The 12705-nt window shown below is 28.3% G+C and overlaps 1 protein-coding gene across 1 annotated transcript in view; it reads left to right on the forward strand.

The window, feature by feature from the left end:
- LOC111626318 (sodium channel protein para-like) overlaps positions 1 to 12705 on the forward strand; it is a 303413-nt gene that overhangs the window by 212282 nt on the left and 78426 nt on the right. Inside the window, exon 6 of the mRNA XM_023369639.1 lies at positions 885 to 950. Coding sequence (XP_023225407.1) covers positions 885 to 950 — 66 coding nt within the window. The remainder of the gene's footprint in view (positions 1 to 884; positions 951 to 12705) is intronic.

Raw genomic sequence — 12705 nt, forward strand, 5'->3', positions numbered from 1 at the left:
ATGGACTATGGCTGTTTGAAAGGTTTTTTCCATAAAATTAATCGATTCTAGACTAATTTGACTCAACATTTACAAAATATGTATAATTTTTTGGGAATAATCCATATAAACTATGCTATAAACAAAAAATCATAAGATTACTTGCCGAGTGTGCACTGTTTGACGACACCATTGTTTAAGCTTGTTTTCATCGTGGAGATTGTCATTGAATGGCGCTCGCGTGCTTCCTGATAAATTATTTTTTTTGCAAAAAATTCGCTTAACTTTGGAGACGTCATTAATACAAATATAATTTTTATGGACGTTAAATAATAAATGGTTTTTAGTATTTTAGCTGCTTGTTTAAACTCAACAGTTTGTACTGTACAATATCCGCTATTGGTCTAGATTCGACCAATCCTGTTGCAACACAAGTTGGCGATGACGTTTTACCGAATTATACGAGTTTTTTTAGCATGTTTGTACGAATACTGTCACAATTTTTTCGCCATGATATAGGAATACAAACTATAGGAACCCATGTTATGGGGGGTCAACTTTATTTTGTTAAATTTGTTTCCAATAGATAGAGCTATGTGTAAATTAGTGAATCAAATTTAGATAGAAATTAAGTGATTTACAAGAATTCAATTGATATTTTGGGATGGAATGTACAACATTATTTAAGTTATAAGTATTTAAATGTAACTGCTGAGTTTTGTAGCAATTGGTAAAATTGCGTAGGAGTATATAGCAAACAAACATTAATTAATTATTAAAAGTTTAGATAATTTGGTATGGTAGCAATTTAACTGTATTTTGTTTATAATAATAATAATATATATATTGATATATTATTTGTATTAAAGATTTTATTAAACTTAAATATTGTATTAATTTTTCAGATGTGATGGTTTTGAATGAAATTATAGATCAAGCTGCAGGACGTCAAAGTAGAGAAAGTGGCAGAGGTAACTACCATTATGGAAAAGCACAAATTATGTTTTTGAAATTGTTTGTTTCTCCTATTTCGAATGTTTTTGCACATTTTTTTCTACCTTCACTTATACTATTTTATTTATGCACCTCTAATATTAATGAAAATATAAAATGCATTCTTCGTTAGATAAAGGACATGTCATTCCATATAACAACACAAAGTCAACACATAATGAAATAGTTATAAATTTGATATATGTATAATAAATTTATTATAAACTTTATGATAAATGTTTTGCCTTCTTTTGTATTATCAAATGCATTACAATGTGTAGTAATAGCAATATTGAAATTTCACTTATAATACTATAAATGTTCAGTTTAGTAAGATATTTGTATTAATCAATTCTTTTCATGTACATCAACATTGTAAAAGTTGATGTATGACACATACTTGATAAATTTCTAATTATATTTATTAAAATTATTTGAATTTTTTAATATTAAATAAATTCTTTACAGCATTTTTTATAATTAATATATATTTATCTTTGTCAATAAAAATTGCTCTGTTAAAATTTTATGTTACAATTAAATTTAAAATTTTAAGAAATTAAAATATACATAATTTCAAAATTTTTAAGCTTTAAACAATGATTGAATATGTTTGACAAAAATGCTTTTATTGGAGTTAAATTCATATTTAAATAAATATACTTGTAAATGCTTTTAAGCATTCTTGCTTATTGTTTAGACAAATTTTATAATGTAAAAAAATATAATTATACAGAAACGAAAAGAAAATAATCATAATTAAATATTATTTTGTTCATTATTTTAATTTGTAAAGTTTGCCATTTAAAAAGAAGCAAGAATATTGAGTGGCATACTTATTTAAATAAGGGAGACCAGAAATTACCTTTTTCACATCTGATGTAAACTGGTATTCTGATTTACTTTGGTGTTAACTAGTATCCAAATTTCTAAGATAATTAATGCTATATTTCAATGCTGTTTTATGATAGATAATTTTTATGGTTGCCCTACTGATAAACATTAGAAGTAATATATATATTAGTATATATATATTATTTCCTGAGTATGTTTTGATTCCAACTTTTTTCATAACTTATATTTACCAGAAAACATGCAACATTTAAACAAATATGAGTTCTTTTAAATAAATTAATTAACACGACTGTGTGAATATTTTTAAAAATATTTTTACACATCTACAGTAAGTTTTAAACCAATGTATTCACACAGATGGATGAAAACTTTTTGTTTTACTCAAAATTAATAAAAATTATTTTTAAAGGACATAAAAAAAGAAGTCAAGTGAGACTAATACTGTATATACCAAATAAAATCAGATGCAAATGTTTTGCTCAAAGCTGGAATTTATCCTAACATTTGGCCTAGTATGGGTCTATAAACTAAGCTGAAAATGTTTGTTTATAATAAAGTATTGATAGAAGATGTAAGGAAGGTGTGATATTGATTAATGTCAGAATCAAATATATAAATAATATATTCCAAAATCTCAAACACTTCCAGTTCCAAGCATTTCAGATAAATGATTCTCAATCTTTATTAGCAAAAAAAAATATATTTGATTAAATGATGAACGAATAAATAAATGCTGTCAAGTTTGTTACTCTTATGGCTTTATTCACCAACAAAGAATTGGTAGTTAAAGTTAAAGTGAATCATTTAGCATTTATTTTACTTTAAATAAGTGAGCTGTACTTTGTTAACTTCAAGTTTGACTATTAACTTTTTGTGGTGAATACATCCATTAGTAACTTTACCCAATGGTACTAAGGTTACCTTATCTGCTTATATAGATGAGCTTTACCTTACCTATTCAAAGTAAATATTTCACAGTCCAATACAATTAACATGTACAGTACAACTCCTGACCCCACTAAATATTGCCTGCAGAAAAATAAAATATTGTTCACAGTACTGGCAATTAGCTATGAAAATGAATTTCTTCTATATAAGAAGGATTATGATATTACAATACATAATTAATTTGTCATTATAACTTAAATTGGAATTCTGACTTCCCCAAGATTAGCAGCATGTTTGTCTCTCTTATTTAAAGTGCCATGTTGTCAATATGCAAAAACACATTATTCAAAATTTATAGGAATACATTTATTAACAAAAAATTAAAGACTGTTTGTCCAAAAGGGGCCACCATTTATTTATTGTGTTACAGACTTCACATTCACGGTGACAGACCTTCCTTTATAGGCTACATGTTGCCAGAATTTAAAAACAGTCCTTTAAAAAACACAATTACATCCAATTAAAAAAATTTTTTTAAAAACGGAATTGGTGTTATACAGACATCTTGCTTTCCATTCTTCCTATGGGGTGTTTCTGTTTTTATCTACTGGAACAAGCACTGGAAAATGCAGATTTAGGAAACTTCCCCCTGGTGACGATACATTCCAATTTTTTCTTTTGTAAATTTTTTGTCCAATGGAGATTATTATAATTAACAAAAAATTAAAGACTGTCTGCCCAAAAGGGGCCACCATTTATTTTTTGTGTTCTGTCACCAGGGGAAAGTTTCCTAAATCTGCATTTTCCAGCACTTGTTCCAGTAGATAAAAGCAGAAACATCCCATAAGAAGAATGGAAAGCAAGACGTCTGTATAACACCAGTTCCTTTTTAAAAAAAATTTATTTAATTGGATGTAATTGTGTTTTTTAAAGGACTGTTTTTAAATTTTGGCGGCATGTAGCCTATAAAGGAAGGTCTGTCGCCGTGAATGTGAAGTCTGTGAAAAAATAAATGGTGGCCCCTTTTGGGCAGACAGTCTTATTATTAACAAAAAATTATTTTTGTTAATAATAATAATCTCCATTGGATGAAAAATTTACAAAGGAATACATTTATTTAAACATGAATTTGATTGGATAAAATTAAATTCCTGTTATGTATATTTAAATGTCATGGTATTTAAATATAATTTATTTGCTTCTTCAAAAAACATCTAGTTGTTTACCAAATAATTAAAACATATAACATTAAAAATAATTAATCTTTGAAAATGAAGCTAATGACATACAAAAAAAATGATGAAATACAAAAAAGTGAAATGTGTCAAGCAGAGATGAGATCAAACATAATACAATAAACAAACATATGAAAAGATGTGATACACAAGTACAGTATTTAGGAAATATTTTAAAAATATAAACAGAGCAACTTTTGTTGGAAAATAATATTTTAAAATGATGAACAATGTGAAATAAAATCAAAAATTTTTATTTATAGCTTTTTAAATATAATATATTTTTTGTTTTTCATTTTATACTGATCTACTATGCATATGTAGCTAGAACTATTTCTAAGATTATCAGCACAAAACCTTTCTCACTAATTTCTAGCCTTATTAACTGGAGTACAAACGTTTTCGGCCTTCTTAACCCGAGGAAGGCCTATTAAGAAGGCCGAAAACGTTTGTACTCCAGTTAATAAGGCTAGAAATTAGTGAGAAAGGTTTTGTGCTGATAATCTATACTGATCTACATAAAAATCATTCATTAGTTAGAGATTAAATCTTTTTTATTTTGCTTTTGAGTAAGAACTATGACTGTGTCATCAGAGATCTTCGAAACATTTTGTCTTGTGCTTTATAATAATTTTTATTTTAATGCATAACTTTTGCATTATTATGTTATATTTTAAGTATCTTAAGCCTTAGTTTTTAAAATATATGCATCATTTTGAAAAAATTATAGATATTTTCATAAACATCAATATGTAAAAACAATAAATTTTCCTATATGGATATTAAAGTCTTTACTTTCTAAAGAAACCAGACTTTCTTTAGTAGAGAAAATTTTTTATGCTTTCTGTTTAATTTGGTTTTCTTTAAAAATAGTTACTTTTTATTTTGTTTATTTAATAGTCAGGCATGGTACTGAGTTTTATAGAAATTTCTGAGTCTTTATCTGTTTTTATCATGAAAACAAAAATAGAACAAAAAATGAATAATAGAATATACAATATAAACAAAGTCTGAATTCCATAGTCAGTTGGAATTATAAATTGCTGGATTATTTTCGATCTTTGTGCTAAGCCAATTAAAGAATGGAATTTAGTGTCAAGGTAGGTTGTTAGGCTACCTTTAGGCCAAATTATGTTGTTAGATTAACAACAAATTTTAGACCAACTTAATAATAAAAATAATACTTCCAATTCCAAGCATTTCAGATAAATGATTCTCAATCTTTATTAGCAAAAAAAAATATATTTGATTAAATGATGAACGAATAAATAAATGCTGTCAAGTTTGTTACTCTTNGCCAATTAAAGAATGGAATTTAGTGTCAAGGTAGGTTGTTAGGCTACCTTTAGGCCAAATTATGTTGTTAGATTAACAACAAATTTTAGACCAACTTAATAATAAAAATAATAAAATTACTTAGAAATAGAAAATTTTAAGATTTTTCACTAATATTTCAAAATATGAAATGCAGTTTCACAATATTCATAACAATAAAAAACAATTAAAAATAAATGTTGCATAAATGTAAAGATTATAGAAAAAGTGTATTCTTTGTCAATCAAAGAAATGATTATTTATTAGAGTTATAGAAGATTTATTATTTATTTTTAATAATATATTAAATCTATTTAATAAACATTTAATTAAATCTTGCTTAATGAGTTTATGTTTTTTCTGTAAAAGTTATTTTCTTAAAATTATTGACTTAATATATTATTTTTCTTCTGTTTCTTTTAATTTTTAATTTTTCTATATAATTAAAAAGAATATTATTTATTTCAATATTTTATTATATGTGTTTTGTGTTAGTGATTTTACTGGATAAATATTTAATTCAATAAAACTTTGCAGAAAATTTATAAATTAAAATGAAAAAAGTTAATTATATTAAATCAGAGCATAACAAAATTTATTGTGGCTTGGCTACTTTAGCTGTTGATAAGTTGTCAGTAAAGTGAAAATAATTATATTGTATATTTGAAACATTACAATTCTAAAGTTTTCATTCAAATAGATATTAAATGCTACTGCATTTTAAATCAGTTGTTGTTATAAATTTTATATATGATGTTTCAAATAAATAAATAAATCACTGCTTATTTCAGAAAGCCAAGTTTTTATTAAATAAAAGAAATGTTTTGAGTTAAAATCTCAGAATAGCTTAAAATCATAGATTTAATAGTTTAGAGTAGTGAAGTGTAGAATGTATAAATTAGTACAAATTTAACATTAATAATTAATATTCTGAACAGTTACAGTTTTTTAATTTGAAACAAATGAAATAGAACAGTGGTTCCCAATTAGTTCTTCCTGTGTACCACTTCGAGAAAGAGCTCAAACTCGCGTACCCCTTATAGCAAAAATTCATATTAATCCATACTAATATTATAAATTTGAAGGTAATTCTGTCTGTCTGTCTGTTACCTTTTCGCGTCTAAACCGCCGAACAGGTTTTAATAAAATTTGGCAGAGAGATAGCTTACATGTTGGAGACAGACATAGGCTACATTTTACTGCCAGAAAATATCTTATTCCCCTCGAGAAAATTTGATATAATGCGGGAGAAGCTGTGGGTAGACAGCTAGTGATAAATAGAATAAGTTCTTTTTTACATTTATTACTTTTAAAATACAATTCTAATAATAATGAAAATAACATAAGGTTATTTAATTTTAATGCGACAAATGTGTACGATTTTCTTTGCGCAACTTTGTAAAATTTGGTTGCTTTTTGGTCAGCTTCGGTCTCGAGTCATCTTCGAGTCGAAGTCTGTGACGATGTTTAGTTTTTGTGTTTGTCACGGCCGAAAATCCGCTCTCACAGAGGTATGCTGCGCAAAATGGTAGTAAATGCTTTATTGCCGCTTCGCTGACACGATAATAATGATAATCATACAATTAACACAAATTGTGTTAATTGTACAATTTTCATTTCTTGCGTAAGAATTTTATTTAGGTATTGTCACAAATGCATTTTTTTGATGAAATTTCGAGAATATTTTTAGTTATAAATAAACGAATTTGTGCATTTGACATTGTGTTGTAAATTGCCGAATTTTTGATGGTCCACCCATTATTGTTTTGATTGCTTCATCTCATGCATTTAAATTTTAAATCGACTGATTTTAGTTTGCCGCGCATATTTCTTCATGCAATTTTCATACCACTAATTGGGAACCATTGAAATAGAACACATGAAATAAAAAAATAATATTTAATTTATATTTTATTGTATTTTATAATATAAAATACAATAAAATAAGAAAATTAAGAAAATAAAATATAAAATAAACTAAAATAATTAAAATAAGAAATAAAATAAAACACAAACATTTTGTAGAAATATAATTAGGGAAATTTTGTTATTGCTGTAAGAGGAGAAATTGAAGGAATTCATCAACTGTATTCAGGCATTGCCAATTTTACAAGCATCCTATAGATTAATTTGACATTATATCCCAAAAATAGATATCAAATTGCTCTATATTTTTTATTAATGTGTATAAGTTCATTTATTATGACAAATAAACTTTTTGTTTAATCATGTTACAGAAGTGGTTAGAAATATATACAGGCTGGTCAGAATCACTTGCACAACAAATCAACTGTAAAATTCCTCAAGGAAAACCAAACCAGAAATGTATAGTTTGTTTTTCTAATAATATGCTATATTTCGGACATACTGGTGCAGTTTTGTGACATCACATTCAGAAATGTTCTTATGAATTCTTATTGAAAAGAGACATGGATGGCTATACAGACATATCTTGCAAAAGTCACTGTGTTGTATGACCTAGTGACTATATTAATTGTAGCCATTACAATTGTAACCTAATATGCTGCAACATGTTTGTGATGAGGTGCCAGTTGTGTGCCACATTTTATGGTGCTTATTGATGGGCTATGCATTTCAAGGTGCTTATTGATGTCTTTTATATTATAGAATGCTCACTCATTCTGTATTGATGTACTCTGATGTGTTGTGGCATTTCAGTATAGTGTTACAGATGAATAAATAATAACTTATTCATATGAATGTTATTGCAATGTCTTTATTTTTACTGAATGTGTGAGTTTGCTGATTGAGGGGAGATCTTTAGTTTTACATCAGGATGGATAAGGGTGCTGTTTGTATGTGGGTGGTGGTGGCAGAGTCCAGTGGCTTGCGGTATATTTGATGATAGGGAAGCCGTGCTTTCCTATCATCGAATGTCACAGCATTGGAAGGGTTATACAATATTTTGGTGTGTTGCATCCATGAGCTAAACCATGTAAAGTTGCTGATCTGTAAAGTGCATGCACAGATACGTATAATCTGGCTGCTTTACATGATTCAAATATATTCATCGTGGAAGTTGTTTTGTATTCAACAATACAGGGCTTCCATTGGGAATATACATATATATGAATTTATATTGAAATATACAATAGCAATCTTATCATTTTTTTCACATGTAGTATAGAAATTTGTGATAAGATACGTAATGCAGTTACAATAAAATATTAATTTTAATTAATTCAAATTAGTTAAAATATGAAAATAATTGCACATTATGTATTTATATTTTAGAAAATACAAGGGAAGCGGTGCTTCCACAGCTTCCATGGATGGCACACCACTGGCAGAGACACTGATACGAGGTATCTTTACAAAAACCAGTTTATTCACAACAAAATATTTGCTTATATTGTTTTAACGATGAAGTCTCTCCTCGTACGGTGATCGTAGAAATGAAAATTTGTTTCAGTAGGCATTGATGGTGTGTCTTTGTTGGAGATTTGATGATAGCCCTGGGGCAGTGGCGAGGTAGCATTTAGCAGGTGGATGAATTAGTCAGGTGGATGAATTAGCCTTGCGCGAGGAGGATGAGGTGACGAGACTTTAGCAATATCAATGTTGCTCAAGAAAAGGGTGACAAGGGTCCAAACTGGCAGTACAATCACAGGAAAAACTTTTCTCCTCCGTTCTGCATGCTTCACTTCCTTTGCTCCTTGTCCTTGAAGTACAGGGATTATATCAATTTTCATTCTTGATCACCCATTCAAATTGGTTGCTTTCCCTCATCTGTGCTTTTTAAGTGGTTGGTCACTTGTTACCATGTGTAACAAGATCCCAACTTAGATGTGGGAGAGGTCAAAATCAAAGTTGAATTTGATCTCCCAACTGGAGATGGTCAATCTTAGGACTTACATTTTTTTTATAGTTTGTCTTTTTGTCATGTTTTCATATAATCAAAAATCCATGTCTAGCTGCAAACATTTTTTTCTCTTTGTTCTTTACAACAATAATCTTAGTGCGAATTTTTGTGATGGTTCGGACTAGGGATTGCAAATTTACCGACTTTTTCATTTACTGGTAATTTGGTAAATGAAAATTAAAATACCGGTAAATTTTTTCCTGAAAAGTAAAATTAAGGTGATAAAAAATATAAGTGATTTTGATTTCCATTTCACATTTTTTACTTCGACGATATAAAATATAAAAAATATAAAAATTAAAGTGTTATTCTAAACAAACTATAATAATAACTTTTAGAAACAGAAATAAAATAATACAAAAAAATAAAACAGTAATAATATATAGTTTCTAATATTATGTTAGGTTAGGTTTCTAGACTTTTTCAGACAGCACCTTTAAGTAATAAAAAGCTTCCCAGCATGTTTAGTAAGCTATTCCACCTGGTTCTATAATCTAAAATTAAAGAAAGTTCTTTTCGTGAGAGTAATGGGGATTTCCCACGAAAATAGGGTTTGAATAATACATATTTTGTACTATCTTAAGGCATAATGTTAGAATCTTGTAATAAATATTTGTATTTAATTATTTTAAACAGTTGTTAGAAGTAAAAAATTACTTAATGTACAAATTTTAATGTTATTTTACGATAACATTAATGTCCTGTCATAATGTGGTGTATTCAAAATTACTATTCATTTAAAAAATACGTGAAATATTTACGTATTATTATTTTTAAATATCACTTACTCTTTAAGAAACGTTGATTATGAAGATTTTAAACCTTTAAAAATCTCAAAAAACTGCAGAGCACAAATCACATATGCTAACTGGAGCCATTTGTACAATTTACAGTGCCTCTCAAACCCAAGAAAGTTTAAATTAAAATTAAACAAAAAATATCTCACATAAAATTAATAATTAGGTATATTGTTGCTTACACTTGCTTGTTTTTTATTTTATTTTCAATGTCCATTTAGCCCTTTTAAATATCTATAAACACAATATTTTCTACATAGAAATTTCTAGTATGAATTTTTCATTTACCAAATTACTGGTAAATTTCAAAAATTTACCGGTAAGTTTACTGAACGTTTTTTTGTTAATTTATTGGTTAACCGGTAAATCGGTAAACCGGCATACAATCCCTAAACTCAATGAACTCAGCGGTGCGTTTATTTTCTTGTTTATTACATATTATTTCAGAACTGCTGATTGCCAAGATCACAAAAACAATTCATCCTGCACCCATGCCCTACTGAATTCAGGCAATGATATTCTTTGTTCATTCTCCACTTCCATCTATTGTAATTTAGAGTGAGAAAAATACCAATTTTTTCGAATCTTTATTGCACATTTAACGACAAATAATAACCAATTATTGAAAACAAAGTAAAAAATTCTGTGATCATGATGCATGAAAGATACAAGCGTATAAAACAAATGATTGTTGTGAATGTGTGATTTGCAAAACTAATAACTAACATCACTTTCTTACTTTACTATGTTTTTTAAATTTTTATTCTATACACTATCATTGTTTTAAAATGATGGAGTATAGAGTGAAACTTAGAAAAAATTTTAAACAAATTGATGAATTAGCTTAGAAGGCATCTCGGGACATGATTTTTAGGACGGTTTTTTACAAGCATGCATCTATAATGATGGCGCCACCTAGGTCCGGATGGCAGACAACGATCGCCCATGTTCGTGCATGTCGGAAGACCAGGCGGTCGTCTCGGCTAGTGGTCTGCCGATGGTGTTCTGAGCATGAGTACCATGTTTGCGAGCTGTCTCCTGTCCATAGGTCAAAACACATCTTCACATTATTGTCAGAAGGTCTAGATTCCGGGCTATTCGGTGAGATGACCATCACCCTTCTGTCATGCCGATGACTCTTCTTTTCTGAAACTTGGTTAGACTCTGTTGTTAATATATGTTCTTCAATTGCAATGTAAAGGCATTTGTAATGGTACAGCGTCTTCTTTGCAACAGGTAAAGTATAGACAGGAAGTTTTTGCAGGCTTTTTATAAACCAAGGGGACGCAGTTTAATGCCCTCTACTGACAATTGGCACTAAACCATTACTCTAGAACTCAAGTCTTGTTTATATCTGCTTGAGACTTTATATCTACCAAATTTTGCAGTAATATGGCAGAATTTTGATAAGCCACTTTTTATGTCAATGACAATGAATGTATTTCAGATAAAATTTCAATTATTAAAACTTCGATTTTCTAAACATTACCTTATTGTATACAAATAAGATAGAAACATTAATAGAGTTGAGTGCTGAAGATTAAAAATATGAAACATGTGACCTGATTATGTTTCAAGTAAAAATAGATAAATTTTACATGAAAGAAAACTGAATTTATGGCTATAAAATTTAAACATTTAACAAATTTTTATATTATATTCCATGATTTATACAAAAGCTATGCAAAAAAATTGAAAAGATAATTTAAATCATATTTGTGCCTATAATTTTTCTGCATAGTTGATCTGAATTAAATACGCATTGGTATTAATTTGAAAATAACCAAAATAACCCACAGATAATGGTTATACTTGCACCTCTTTAATCTTGGTTAGGATGATCGAAGTTGTTAATTTATTGAAACATTACTGTGAAATTCCTAAAGGTTAATTTATTAAAAAATAAAAAAAAACTCATAATGATTTATGATGTTTTCATGTCGGCAATACATTTTCAATATTTGTTTTTAAAAATAATACTTGTTTCAACTGTTGCAACCCGAATTGATGAGAAAAACTCCGAGGTGTTTGACAACTGAAAAAATAAACTGTTGATTGTTTCAATAGATCTCTCTAAGGCCTTACATAAGACTATTTCCGATCATAATCCCTAACTGATTCTTGGAGTATACAAAATATTTACTTACAGTAATTATACTACTGTTTCATGAAATAATGTCGAATTATTGAGTTAAACAAAAACACTAAGTCTGTAAACATTAAAGCGTTCCAGAATTTTTGACAGATTAGAGATCAAATGTTTTATTTAATTATTCATTGGTTTTATTCACTTGGCCACAGGAGGTGCTTCTATTCAGTAATCTGAATAAATACAGTCAAACCCCCTATAACACGGTAGACACGTTCCAGTTTTTATGAATCCAGCTTCTACGAGTCCAGCCAATCACAGCCCAGCACGTATGCAGTTTATGGACTATGGCTGTTTGAAAGGTTTCTTCCATAAAATTAATCGATTCTAGACTAATTCGACTCAACATTTCCAAAATACGTATAATTTTTTGGGAATAATCCATATAAACTATGCTATAAACAAAAAATTGTAGGATTACTTACTGATTGTGCACCGTTCGACTACGCCATTGCTTAAGCTTGTTTCGTCGTGGAGCTTGTCATCGAATGGCGCTCGCGTGCTTCCTGATAAATTATTTTTTTGCGAAAAAAATTCGCTGAACTTTGGAGACATCATTAATATAAATATAATTTTTATGGACGTTAAATAATAAATGGTTTTTAGTAGGTC

The sequence above is a fragment of the Centruroides sculpturatus genome, unplaced genomic scaffold (genome assembly GCF_000671375.1).
Source record: "Centruroides sculpturatus isolate CEXI.00-Female unplaced genomic scaffold, Cexi_2.0 scaffold322, whole genome shotgun sequence".
NCBI classification, from domain to species: domain Eukaryota; kingdom Metazoa; phylum Arthropoda; class Arachnida; order Scorpiones; family Buthidae; genus Centruroides; species Centruroides sculpturatus.